Source organism: Octodon degus, unplaced genomic scaffold (assembly GCF_000260255.1).
Source record: "Octodon degus isolate 3935 unplaced genomic scaffold, OctDeg1.0 scaffold00111, whole genome shotgun sequence".
In the NCBI taxonomy this organism is placed as follows: domain Eukaryota; kingdom Metazoa; phylum Chordata; class Mammalia; order Rodentia; family Octodontidae; genus Octodon; species Octodon degus.
In genome coordinates this window covers 1,481,602-1,496,199 of record NW_004524687.1, presented here as the reverse complement: position 1 = coordinate 1,496,199, position 14,598 = coordinate 1,481,602, and the positions used below count along the sequence as shown (strand labels likewise).

Sequence of the window (14,598 nt, the reverse complement as noted above, 5' to 3'; positions counted from 1 at the left end):
TTCCCAGTTGAGTCCTCTGTTTTCTGGAGATCTGCAGTTGCTTATGTTAAAACAGAATGCCATGGCTGTGTAGCTCTGGGGGAAAGGAAGGCAGGGCTGGGTGGGCCAGGGAGGGCACTGTAGCTGCAACTGTCTGCAGTGCAGTTCTGGGCAACTCTTGAAGAAGCAGAACAGCCCTGGGTGCTCAACACCTTACAAAATTGTGCGGCACCACTGGACTTCATAATCTATTCATATTGCTTTGATGGGAGATATTCAGGTGAATCTATACAGTCTTCAAAAAATGTAATTCTTATGAAGGAAATGAAGAGGTTCATTTGTTGAATAACCAATCACCTCAGAAGAGCATCTTGTATATAACTTAGTCCTATTTTATTTTAGACAGGGTGTCCCTATATAGTTCAGGTTGGCCTTGAACTCACTATGCTCCAGGTTGGCTGTGAATTTGCAGTGATCTTCCTGCCTCGGCCTCCTAAGTGCTGGGACTACAAGTGTGTCCTACCACACCTGGTCAGTCCTTGTTTTTGAGATGACAGTGAAATTTTAGTGGCTTAATAGCTTGCATGAGGTCATGTATAGATAGCAAATAACAAATCAGGATTTAAATGTAAATAAATTCAAGGAAATCTTGTTCTGCACATCAGTGGCCACTCATTTGTATGATTTTTTTCTTGTTAGAATTATCCACACAGCAGAGTAAGATTTTAGTATTTCTATCAGTGATACGACTTTTGGAAGAATTTTTTTCTTTCTAGTATCCTGGTTTTATTTAGTGGTTTATTAGTGAGTGATTCTTTTTTTTTTTTTGCATTAAGATGCAAAAAAAATGGAAAATCATATTTTAAATAATGTATTTGATTTAATTTTAGTTACTTTTAATTGTTGACTAGGGCAGCACTGGTTGACTACAGCACACTTAAGACATGCTCAGTTAGTGTGACCACATTCATTGGACCCAGATTTGATTTATAGACTCTCCTGGGTATTGAAAAGGATTTAGTTCCTTCTTCCTTCCCTTCTTCCCTCTTCCTTTCCTTCTTTTTTCTGGGGCTAGAACCCAGGGTCTGGCGCATGCTAAGCAAGTACTCTGTCACTGAGTTGTACTCCAGCCTGTGAAGGATTTGGTTTTCATTATGAGTTGCTTCTGGTATGCTGGAGGAGAACAGCGTGGGCTCCTAGGGAACATGCTCAGGAATGGTCTTTCTTCAGGCCCAGGAATCCACGTATGTCTTAGTACTTTCTCACAGCTGAGACACTATACTCAGCACCCACAGCTCCAGGGAGGAACAGTTTAACTTGGCTTATAGTTTACCAAGGTTTCAGTTCATAGCCCGCTGGCTCTTAGGCAGGAAGGCATGGCAGAAGAGGGTTGTTTGTGGCATGACAGACAGGAAGCAGAGAGAGGGATCAAAGGGGGAGGAGAGTGGCAGACTCTTTTAGGCCACTTCCCAGTGACCCAACCTCCTCAGGCCAGGCTTCACTTCCCACAATCACATTTGGCTGTAAACTCTAAAAAGTGCCAGCTATGCATGCATAAGGCTTTGGAAAACATCTGGACATGAACCATAACAGTATGACAGGTGCCGCTTTCCCATGTGATCCCAAAGCCCTTGCTGCCTGCCTTTGGCTTCCCTCCTGTTCCCTGCTCACTGCTGCTAAATCCTAGAGTCACTCTTCCTTGGATTTTGCTAGGTACAAGAAAGAGGTTTTGGGAAACCGTGGGTCAACTGCTTATTAAATGTCCATGTCCTACACAGTAAGAGTTCTGGGGTTGTAAGGACTCAGTTATGTTAAACTTCCCAAGGTGCTGGCAGTACTTAAACCAGAGTCTTACATACAGTTGGTGCTTAATAATTATGGAGTAGATGAATGGATTGTTAAGTTTGATCCCAAATCACTTGTTCATTTCCTTCTGCTTTTGGCACACGCTACTCCTAAGTGCCTAATTTTTCAGTAGACACTTGAGATCTGGCAGAGTGGACACAGAAACATGTGGTTCCTGACGTTTCTGGTGCAAGAGTCCCTTCTGGATGAAAAGCATTAGGGAGCTCCACGTGATAGTAATTGGAAGTGCCTTTTGACGGCGGTGACAACTGTGAATTCATGAACACTATAAAATAAACCCATTACCCATGTGGACTTGAAAAGAGCGGTAGGTCTGTGTGGTGAGCGTCTCATCTCTGCGGCTTACAGATAGGGCTGAGGCTTGCTTCCCTGAGTCCTGAGTCCTGGGGCTCCTAGACGAAGTCCCACTAGTGTGGGGACATGGAGTACCACCAGGAGAGTGCAGCGTTGGGATGATACAAGCACCAACCCGCCACATCCCAGCTCTTCCTGCTTCTTTGGCTTCTACTGGCTTCCATATCCCGGAGCTCCTTGTCCTCCAGGTCTTGCATCAGCCTTTGTCTCAGTTCTCCTGCAGTACCATTGGTTCAGCGTGAATAGCTGCCAGGCTGCCCCTCCATGACTGTTTTTCAACTGAGAACACCCTGCTTAGTCCCTGAGTTCACACTGGAAATGCTTTCTGGTCAATTGTACAGACACTCACCTATGAATCCTTCCCACTAGAGGCTCATGAGAACCTATTTTTTCCCCCCCAGGAGCAGTGGTTCAGTATTTGGGGGAGATTTAAAGAATTTAACTGCCTTGAATAATGAGAATCAGTTGTACCCACAAATGCAAATATACTTGCTCGTGTGAGTAATATTAGAACTGCTTCAGGAAGAACTTGCAACTTTGTTGAGGGCGTCAGACATGTAAACCAAGAATCATAATTTGCTGCAATAGGTATGATAATAGGAGTGTGTCTGAAAGGGCTCAGAAGGCTTGCAGGAGGGAGTTCAGGAGAGAATGTCAGGATCTTCCACAGAGGAGATGGAGCACAACCGGCAGGTGTTCTTAGCTGCGGGAAAAGCTCACCTGGAGAACGAAGCTGTGCCGCTGGATAGACCCCATTGATCGCCTCTCTGCTTCTGTTTATCCCAGCTGCTATGGAAGGCTTCTTTGTTGACATTTGTGAGGCCTGCCCTGCCTGCATCATCAACTGTTGGGAGGCTACCACTGTGTCATTCTGTGGCTTGACCTGGGCGGTGCCTTTGAACCTCCCAAATAAGTGCAGTGCGCTGGAGTCCAGTAGGAGTGGCTTGTAGTGGCCAGCAGTGGCCTGGCCACATTGCATTGCTGTGTCCCCCTACAACATGGACTGACTTGAACTTGTGTGGAAACATCATTTGTCAACTTGGCCTGGTGTGCTTCAGCAGCATTGTGACAACTGGCTGAGAAAAAAGCCTGAGCTTCCCACACTCCTGCTCAGAGGGCTACCCTCAAGGATTAAAAGGTTAGGGCATTAAATGGGAGAGACGTGCTGGGTGCTCTCTTCCTTCCTGCTTTCTGGAAAGGCTTAATATCCTGACATAAGTCAATTTCTCCCTTAATCTTTTTTTTTTTTTTTTTTTTTTTTGTTATTCTTCATTGAAATCCCCATTGAAGTTGGCTTCTGCCTTATAATGAAGTACCCAAAGCTCAATGCCATATTCTGAGAACAGACCTGCCAAGGTCATATCAAAGTCATCCATCTCCTGGTGGTGCATAATGTGCTTGCTTTGCTGTAGCACTGAATTACTTTCACCTGTTTAGCTGCCATGTTCCACTATACCTTCATTCTCACCTAATCTGCTGATGCTCTAGTTTCTCTCTGTTCTCTGGCTTCCTCCTGCTCTCTTCTCTCCTCTTTCCACTTTCATTTTCCTGTGTTCAGGTACTTCTGTCTTGGTTGTGTGAACTTGCCTGTGTTCTTTTTCTTTTCTTCTGCATCTTTCAAGCTGATTTTCAGTTTGTTGTGTTTTGATGGGAGATTCTAGTCTGTTCTTGCATCTTGAACTATGCTTGCCAATAAAGCCTGGAGTCCTAGAAGCACAGGGCTTTCAGATTTCAGCTCTGTCCAGCAACCTTTGGCAGTCTTGTCTTTCTGAGAATATGAAATAGAGCTGACCAGAGCTACATGGTAGCCCTGCTGTGAGGCCTGGGGCCGGGGTACCTGTAAAGTGACCGGTGTCCTTGGCTCACCTCCAGGCTCAGCAGTCTTCCTGGGGACCCTTGGCAGTGATGGAAATGCCCTTCTGTATGACCTCGGACTGTCCTGATTATCTGGGAGAGACACTGACACTTTCTTACAGATTTCAGAAGGCTCACGGCATAATAGTCTTTGAACATAAATAATTTTCCTACAGATCAAATTATGGCTTTTCTTGAATTATACTTTCAAATATTAACCACAAAACATAGTAGAGATTAACATTACATAGGTTATTTTCATATGTAGGTCATTATTATCCACGTTGCCAGGTAAATTGCTTTTACAAAATTGCTAGGGATTTTGTTTTCTCTGTTAGTCTTATTTCTGTTTCTTGTTTATGTATTGGTGAATACTGGCTGTTATAGCACGCAGGATATGTACCATCAGAATCAGTTTTTTTGGGCTAAGGTACACTTTTAAAAAGGCCCTGACAGCATTTGCATCTGGTATCTTGGAGGGACAGGACTAATTGCTCAAGGTTGCCTCTGGAAGTAGGCTGATGGACTCCAGTAGAGGGAATGGGACAGTGCAGTCAGTGTCAAGGAGAGGAAGTCCCACTTGTAGATGACAAGATGCGGGTGGAGGAAGGGTTGGTTGCACAGAAGCTTGGGCTGACAGAGCACCATGGGAGCCAGGAGTTGGGGTTCTCAGGGGTAGTGGAGGGGCCAGACAGGGTTCATCTGCCTTGCAGTCGGATTTAGGATTTCTCTGGGGATGTTGGGTGAAGATTGGAAACACTAGCTGGAGATGTTTGCCAAATTCAGAGTCCAGTGAGATATCCAGTAATAACCTAGGGAGCCCTTGCAGGTTCTTTTTAGTGGCACATTTTCTCCGTCCTCTACTGCACACTCCTCTAAAGTTCTACTCAGATTTCAGCATCCTATGCATTGCTATTTAAAAAGAAATTGTGTGACTTGATTTTTCCTCTAATAGATCCTCTTGAGCAGTTTGTGATGGAGGTGGGGTTCGCTGACCAGGCAGAAGGTTCATTCATGAGTCTTTTGCAGGAGGCCAGTGTCGGGAGGAGAGGCGGCGGGTCCCACGGAGCAGGAAGTAGTAATGGTGACAGCCGGTGCATCCTCTGCACAGACTCCCTGTGAAAAGCCAGAGGGCCCCTGGTGACGCACTGGCTCCTCCTTCCCTGTCCTTTCTCCTTGAAATAGCAGTCTCATTCTCTTGGGGCTGCTGAGCTGGGTTCAGGCTGTTTCCGCTCTGCTGCTCCAGCCCCTGCAGAGAGCCGCGGATACAGTGCCTTTGCTCAGGTTTCTTCCCTCGTTTGCAGCACTGGAGCAGTTTCTTTCTCGTTTAGTGTGTTCTCCCAGAGTTATTGTGGATCATTTTGCACTCCCTGCTGTGATGTTTCGGGGACTGAATCACTGGAATCTCAGACTCGGAGGGATCTTTCAGGTCTGGGCTGTAGCTCAGTAGTTAGAGGAGAAGCTCTGGGTTTGAACCTAAACATGAAAATAAACAAACACGAACAAAAGAGCCTTAGGAATCTCTTTGTACAAATGCCCTCCTTTTACAGAGGCCTGGGAATGCTAGCTGGCTCATCCTACCCGTGCTTGGTTTTGGATGGTTGCCATACCTTTCCTAAGGAAATTCTGTGTATCTTCTAGTTTTGCAGTCTGAAAGATGCATCTTTGGCTTTCTGCTACCACATTTATTACCCTTTTGATTTCACTTTATTTCTGCATAGAAAATCAAAGCTATGTTTTCCCTTTTTAGTTCCATTTCTCCAAAACCTCTAATGGTTATCATGGAAAAAAAAATAGTTAGATTCAGTTGTCTTTGTATGGAGTCTTTTTGTATCCCTATTTCCTTAACTTTACCTCAGTCTTTCAGTTTTGTCAAACTGACCCTTCAAGGTCATTCTGCTTTCAGTTTTGGTGAGTAATATTTTAATTTAGAATATTTTCAGCCTTTGTGTTTCTGTGATATGCATTTAAGTGGTTATTGAGTGGTATTACTATTCTTATTAGGTAAGAGTCCATAATGAGAAATGTAACATATTTTTAAAAAATGGTGTTCTAAGATCTTAAAAGAAATTTGGTGAAAATTTCCTATAGGTGTGTGTGTGTGTGTGTGTGTGTGTGTGTGTAAGAATTACATATATATTAGTTGAACATTAACATAAGCCAATATTGAACTTTTCAGCTTTGAATTCTGTTCTATCTAGGGCAAGGGTTTATTTCTCTTGGGGGTTTACATCTCTGAAAATGTATAGAAAGTTTATGAGCTAATATGATTTGCTAAACAGAGATTCATTTTCATAGGCAGCTTCTAAGAAAGGCCTCTAAATTGTCTCGTTTGTCCTATTTGGCAAGGTCTGTCCTTGGCAGCTTATTTATTGCCACATGGCTGGTGAGCATGCCGCGTGGGAGATGTGCCTGCGTGCAAGAAAGAGAGAGAGAGAGAGAGAGAGAGAGAGAGAGAGAGAGAGAGAGAGAGTGTACGCCTAGATTCAGGCTAGAACCTCCATCTTTCAGTCTGTAAATGCTGATGTGACACTTTGACGAGGAGAGGTGTTTTCTGTTTTCTTTTTCCTTATTGAGGAAGATGGAGAATGGAGGGAATATAGGACTTCTGAATTTCATATATTTAATAGTTTATAAAAAATAAATATATATCTAAAATGCTAATGTTTTGTTTAAATTTGATTACTGATGAGATAGGGCTTTACTGTGGTGGCCAGGCTGATAGCAAACTCCTGGACTCAAGAGAACTTGAGCCCAAGTTTTTCTGCCTCAGTCTCCCAAACTCTGGGGCTGTAGGTGACTGCCAGTGTGAATGGCTTAAGTGTATTTTTTTAGGTGAAGCATAAAAATTGCACATATTCATGGGGCACTGTGAGTTGTTTTCATATCTGTATACATTGTATAATACATTATTATTATTATTACCTGTGGTGCTGGAAATCGAACCCAGAGCCTTGTACATGTTAGGCAAGCACTACCTTACTGAGCTACCTATCCCTGCAGCCCTCTGTATGATACTTAAATCGGGTTAAACATATCTGTGTTTTTCAATATCATTTCTTTATGGTGAAAACATTAAAATCCTTCTTTCTGGCTTTTTAAAGTATGTAGTACATTTTGTTTTCTTCATTCTCCTCCTGGGCAGTAGCCCAGCAGAGGCCCTTCCTGCTCCTAACTGTAAGTTAGTGCCTGTCCCTCCCTTCTCCTTCCATTTCCTATAATTTGATGAGATAAACTAGAAAATTGCTTTCTGACTTGCCTCATTTTCTTCATGTGGACCCAGATATACCCAGTTCCACTGGGCCTGCAGTTCCGGCAGGAAGAGTGGTGGCCAGGAGTGTAGGTGCCCAGGAAGACCCACCTGGGAGAAAGGGGAATTTAGAGAGGCATTGAGAAACAGGACTTACAGTGAGTATGTGGAAGGCACAGGGCAGTTGGATCTGGATTGGATTTTGTAATAAAATAACAAATGGTGTCCTCCTGCCTCGCCTGTTTGCTGCTGTCTAGTTGGAGACTTCTCTCCGGAGACAAGAGTTAAAAGACCTGACTTCTTATTAATGGTCCTTTAGTCATTGTATTTAATCACCCTGGTCCTTGCAACAACTCCCATTAAGGCTTTACTGCTTCATTATTAACAAGGAAGAGAGCATCTGGATGAGTAGTTGTGGTTAAGGGAGGTTTAAATACCATGACTGTAATAAACACTAGATATGAGAATGAAGGATTACATTAAAGTCATTAGCTTATGAAATGTTCAGGAACTTAAAATTAAGTCAGTGTCTGTAGTTACTGATCATGCATTTATGCATTTTAGTAGTTTATATTGTGTTAATGAATAATTTAAACAACCTATTGAGCTGAATAAGTGAACCATTTGGTTAGTGTAATTAAAGCTAGCCATCTTTATTAATATAGAAATCATGTTTTAAAATAGCAACTCTTTGCAGCAAAAACTGTCATTGAGTCTTCAATTTTGAAACAACTCTGATTTCATTTTCTAAATGAATATAGATTTGAACTGGGCATAATAATTCCCATATATGTTACTCATTTTAAAATTGTCTGATATTTTAAATTAGTGTTTATGTAAGTCCATGTCTTATAACATTCCTAAATGTTCTCTGGGCTGTACTATAATTTTTATGTTATTATCTCATACTTTGGTGTTAACAGGAATAGTAAAAGTTTTGAAGTTTTAATTTTAGTTTTTCCCACTGGTCAGAATTTGATGATATAAAATGAAAAGAGGTTTTCATAGTTGCTAACATTCAAGATTTTGTTCCAGAATATGGGCTTTGGTAGACTTTTGAATTAAATCCACATTCTCCACCCAAGTCTAGTGATATAATCCAACAGTTCAAAGATAGGTATGCCATAAACAGCTATAGTTAAATAATCTAAAAAAAATTTAAAACATGGAAATACAATAAAAATAAGAATTGATCACTTTATAGTGGAATACTCTATAAACTGTCTGCATTGGGAACATGTGGTGAATTTTAAAACATCTGAGTTTCATAATTGTAGAGTGTATAGTTTATTGAAGGCAGACACTCTTCTGTACATATGCAAGAGTACAGGTTGATGTATTTTTTGCTGTTGCAGTTTGTATTAATCTACCTTTTAAATAGAAATAGTTTTGGAATAGAAATACATGATATGTGTTCACTTCAGTTAAATATTTCATCACTCAGAACAGAAATGTGCTCGTAAAGATATTAATTCTGAAAAAAAGATATTAGTTCTGATTATCTTGTGCGTTTGTCTAAAACAAAAATCACATTGATATAATCTAAATAAGAGGACAAAATCTATACATGGTATAAGAATGTAACTCAGTTCTTAATTTTTAATGTTCATTTAAATTCTTATGGATTATAAGCTTATCAGAGTGGCAAATTGAAATATTCCAGTGGCTTTACAATTTGGTGTCAGCACAATCTTACTTAACTGGTTATACAACCCTCCTGTGTATGAGACCATTGAATTCCTAGCATCATGAGAAACACTGGCTGCAGATTACACTTTAAAAAAAAAAATTATTTGGTACAGGGTCTCACCATGTAGCTCAGACTTGTAGTGATCCCCCTGTTTTCAGCCTCCCCAGTGTTAGGATTACCACCATGCTGGGTCTCAGTGTGTGTGGGGGCGGGACTGGTGTGGCAACCCAGGGATTGAACCCTGGGCCCCTATGTCTGCCTAAGCAGGCGCTTTAATCTGCTGAGCTCTCTGGCCTGCCCAATAATTGAAATGACTTTTTATTTTATTTATTTATTTTTTTTTGGTGGAACCGGGGATTGAACTCAGGCCCTGGCACTTGCCAGGGAAGTACTTATTCCACTGAGCCATCTCCCCCGGTCCCTGAAATGACTTTTTTAAAAAAAGAATTGTTTATACTCTTTCATTTTTTTTAAGTGTACAATAAGAATCTTAAAAATAAATTCGTGTTCTGTGTTTAGATGCTGATATACTTGTCACTGTAGAATTTTGTTCATGCTGTTGGTTTTCTTTCCCTCTCTGCACCTTCCTCTTGCAAAACAAGTAGTGTATTTTGTCTACATTGCATTTTGTGGTAAAGACAAAAGGAAGTACCCGTGACTCCAGAACAGTCACTGCTTGCCATCCCTGAGTGTAGCCTGTGAACTTGAGTCCTTGGCCTGCGGGATGGTGGCCCCTCGGGAGCTGCTTCCGAGCCTCACCGTGAGCCCAGCTTCTAGAGCCACAGGACGTAGCCCTGAGCAGCAGGAACTGAAAGGGCCCTGTCCCAGCCTCCGCTTGAGTAGTGTGCTTGTTGCTTTAGTGGTTTCATTATCATAATAACAAGACCAGGGCAAATCATCTCACATCTGGGCCTTGCTTGCCTGCCCCATGTGTTTTACTGGAAAATCACACAAATGGTTTTCTAGGATCGTTCCATTCCTCAGAGGTTACAATAATAACATAACAGCCACAACACCATGGTTTAGAAGGGTTTCGTCTTGCCTAGCACTGCCCTCTGATTGCGTCTTTCACACAATCCTGTCTTAAGATGCTTACTACAGGTTCACTATCCCTTATCCAAAATGCTTGGGACCAGAAGTGTTTTAGATTTCAGAGTCTTTTGAGCCTTGGAATATTTCCATAGACATTAACCATCCTTAATTAAAAACCTAAAACTTTTTGGACACCAGTGTGATTCCTTGAAAGTTCTGGAACATGGAATATTTTGGAATGTGAATTAGGAATGCCCCGTCTATACTCAACCTGTTTTAATGAGGGAAGAGGCTTCTGAGATGAACAGAGGTGAACAAGTGCCACAAGTGAGAGCTGGAGCTCAGTGTGAGAGGCAGTTTACCAATCCTAAACTGGCTGGCTCTCGCTGAGGCCCGCGTGAGTCTTTGGGATTATGATCAGGTATTCTCACCCGCAAAGAAAGTATAAACTACTCCTAACTCATGGCTCCAAAAAGGAAGAGGAGTTGTTATACATTTTAAAAATAGAGATTAATTTGAAGATGTTTGGCAGACAATACGATTTCCTACTGAGAAATAGAAAACTTAATTTGAATTATTTTTACCCTGTCCTTTGTAGAACTGAAGGTGCCACATTCCATTCCATACTTTGACTCATTTTATTAATAAAAACATAAATGCATATAATTTTTTTTAGAGAATTTACTTAATTACAGCAAACTAAAGCTGGCCCTTTTAAGCTAGGAATAGTCATGCCTGTGAGCAGACTACTTATTATGCAGATGGAAGTAAAGACTAAAATAGCTGTTAATGGCTTTAACACACTATTTCATGGGTCGTAATAGAGCAGAGAGACAAGTATTCACACTCAGGCTTAGCACAGGAGGGGTTACGTTTCTGGGAAGATGGCCCCACTCAAATCACCTGCAGAGGAAGACTGCACATTACCTTAGTGTGCACCCCCAGCCCTGCAGGCTCGATTGTCCTAGGGGAGCGGTCCAGCTGTGGATGGAGCAGCGGGTAGCAGCTCACTTTCTGCAGTTAATTCATTTTGTCCTTCTGAACCCAGCAGCAATTGTCTGAAGTTTCTCATCATTTTTGACCTTGCCTGATGTTTTTATTTCCCTCTTTTTCCTCTTCTGTAGCAAAAGTTTGTCAGTGAGATGATAGTTTGTTGAAAATCTGGGGCTAGGGTGTAGGTCCTTGGTAAGACACTTATCTAGCATAGAAGCCCTGGGATTGATTTCCCAGCATGAAAACCCAAAAACAACAGTGCCACAAAATAATACAGCAACAGCAGCCATCACATGCTCAGTGCTTTCAGCCCCAGGGAAGAACACTTATAAGGAAGAGCAGCCCCCCAGCAGCCAGGGAGCATAGATGAGCTCTTGCGGAAGAGACACAGAGAAGCTGGCCTTGCACGGGCTGTGAATTTGTCACATCTTCCCCTCTCTCCTCACTTGTGCTTGCTTCACTTACTCCACAGTTGGGGGTGAATGGGTTCTACTGAACTGCTCTCTGTGAGCTCAGTATGTTGTGTTCTCAGTTCTCCAGACATGAAATGGGCATCTGTTATTACTATGGTGATAGATGGTGTTTGCTGTCTGTGGTCCAGGTCTGGCTGACAAGAAGAAAAGAATGTCCAGTGCTCTTATATGGATTACAGTCTCTTCTTGGGGTCTGTAGTGCATGGTTTCTGGGACCCTCCCCCCAGTACCCAAATCTGCCCATGTTTAAGTCCCTTGTATAAAATGGCATAGTATTTTTCAGGGAACCCACATGCTTTTACATCTCATAGATTTTACATCATCTTGAGATAACTTACAATACCCAGTGAAATGTAAATCTGTGGATATGCAGTTGGTATCCTGGATTGGTATGGGAATGATGAGAAAAAAGTCTGCACATGTTTGGTACTGATGGAATATTTAGTCCAGTCATTTTCAACCTTCAACTGGTTCAGTCCATAAGGTAGACTCTGAAGGTGGAGGATTTTTTAAAAATTGTATAAGGTACAAGGTGGACAAGAACAAAATTAATATTTTTAAAAGTAACTTTAGTCTTTTTTTTTTTTTTTTAAAGTACCATCTAGGAAAGCATGGATTTTAGAAGTTTCAGTGGGGAGTGACATTAAGAGCCAGAAGGCCAGACGGTCCTGCTGCCTTGTATCTCCAGGGCTCAGCTCCAGTGTCTGAGCTTCTGTCGGTTGCAAGGCATTGGTAGCTTTAGTCCTGAGTAACACAGCCACAGGAGCTCTAGGCTGTGGGGTTAAGTGGGATCTCACCTTTCTTAGTGGTCAGGTGGAGGGAAAGACAGGTAAAAGGACTGGGAACCTTTTTTGTTCTAGAATGCAGGAGGATGCAGAGGTTTCTTCTTGGGGTTTGCATGTCTCAGTATGTGGCTTTTTAAGTTGGAGACTCTTCCATCTAAATTCAAGGAAAGAAGATGGTGAGCATATTTGTTTTTATTCCTATGCATCAAGAAAGACTCACTCAGTCATGACAGAAAGCGTTATAGCCATCTCTGTCCACGAAATGTGTCTGCAGATCAAACCAACTGTGGATTAAACAAAAGCTGCATCTGTATTGAACTTGTACAATTTTTCTTGCCATTAGTCCCTAAACTATGGATAACAACTGTGTGTACAGCATGTGTGTTAGATGTTGCAAGTCATTTAGAAATGATTTGAAGTACATGACAGATTCTATGCAAAACTTATGCCATCTTGCACATGAGCATCCTTGGGATTTGTTGTAGGGCAGGGAGAAACTGATCCCTTGAAGATACCAAGGTATGACTGCCTAGGCTCAAATGTGGGCAGAGTTAGCTTCTTCAGAATTCTCCCAGCAGCTCTTAGAGATGGCTGTTTTGAGAGTTTCTGGATTGGAATCTTTAATAAAGGGCAGGGGCTCAGAAATCTGCATTTTGAAAAATCATCTCACAGTGAAGCTTGGAATACTCTGTGGAAATAGTGACCATGGTTACTTAAAGGGACCGAAAATGTCTGATGTCATGTGCAGAACTACAGATGTTGGTCATGCAGTAAGGACTTTGTACAAAATATACTTGAGTTGAGGCAGTGGTCTAAGCCTTTGGCTTCCGCAAAGTGCTCCCTCCCAGGATGGTCTTCATCTAATTGCAGTAGTAAAAATAGAAATGACCTCGTGTGTTAGCTGTCCTTTGAGTATGATAATTGGCACAGGAAGAATTTCACTAGGAAATGTTTAGAGCACTTTGTGTTTTTGTCATCATGAATAAGAAATTGTAATGTTGTTAAGTTGACAGAGTCAGGCAGTTTTTGCAAAATTCATTGATGTAGTTAAAATGGGTTTTAAAAAAATCAGCACTTTCTCATCAGGGTTATACTGGTTGAGCATCCCTAATTGGGAAAAATGAACTCTGAAGTGTCCTCAAAATGCAGAATTGGTTTGAGCACCAACCTGACACTCCAAGTGAAAAACCACTCTGCATCATGAAACTTTTCATGAAAAATTATTGCCTATGTGATAGATATGTTTAAAATGTAAATGAATGTTTATACTTGGGCCCCATCTCCAAAATATCCTAATATATGCATGTAAATACTCAAAAATCTGAAAAAAAAAAAGCCAAAACACTTTGGTCCCAAGCATTTTGCATAAGAGCTACTCAGCTTAGATTGGGTAATAGTAGAATATTGCTTTTAGTATAGAAGGTAGCTAATTTTGCAGCATATTTATTTATTTATTTATTTATTTTTGTTTTTTAACAGGACAAACTAACCCAAGAGTGTGTATTCAGAGAACAGTTTGAAGAAAACTGGTATAACACGTATTCATCAAATCTATATAAACACGTGGACACTGGAAGGCGGTACTATGTTGCATTAAACAAGGATGGAACTCCAAGAGAAGGAACCAGGACTAAACGGCATCAGAAATTCACACATTTTTTACCTAGACCAGTGGACCCAGACAAAGTACCTGAACTATATAAGGATATTCTAAGCCAAAGTTGACAAAGACAATTTCTTCACTTGAGCCCTTAACAAAGTAACCACTATAAATGGTTTCATGCGGTGGGTTCTTAGTGATTAGCTGTGTCATCACCTTGGCCCCACTGTTGCCAAACTTTGTCGCATGCATAATGTATGATGGAAGCTTGGACGAGAACATGCTGATTTGTTCTGCACTTAGAGGCTGGTTCTCCTGGAGGGCTGCCTGGGCCATTGCTGGATTTCCTGTGGAAGAAGGGGAGAGAGGAACCGAGTGAGAGAGTGTGAGTGTGTGAGTGCGTGAGTGGCAGGAGACATCTGAGAGAGACAAGTGAGCAGGACAGCGGCCTGATGCATGCTGGGAAATAGACACGCTTTTACATTTTTGATCAGTTGTACTTCATCCTGTATCAGCACAGCTGCCATCCTTCGACTCATCAAGACTTCTGGCTGGTGGCCTGCGCAAGGGTACATTACATTTTCACAGGCATGGAGGGTACAGTCTCACTTAAAAGACCTTTTCAGTTAATTCTTACTGGTATCATCCCAGTGAACTTAAAGCAAAGACCTCTTAGTAAAGCAAAAAGAAAAAAAAAAAAAAAAAAGGCCGGCGAGATAGTT

The 14,598-nt window shown here is 41.7% G+C and overlaps 1 protein-coding gene across 1 annotated transcript in view; it reads left to right on the top strand.

Annotated features, from left to right (window-relative positions):
• Positions 1-14,583, top strand: part of Fgf9 (fibroblast growth factor 9) — a 33,029-nt gene extending 18,446 nt beyond the window's left edge. The window contains exon 3 of the mRNA XM_004639362.1: positions 13,756-14,583. Within this exon, the coding sequence (XP_004639419.1) occupies positions 13,756-14,001 (246 nt within the window). The 3' untranslated portion in view covers positions 14,002-14,583. The remainder of the gene's footprint in view (positions 1-13,755) is intronic.
• Positions 14,584-14,598: the final 15 nt, after the last annotated feature.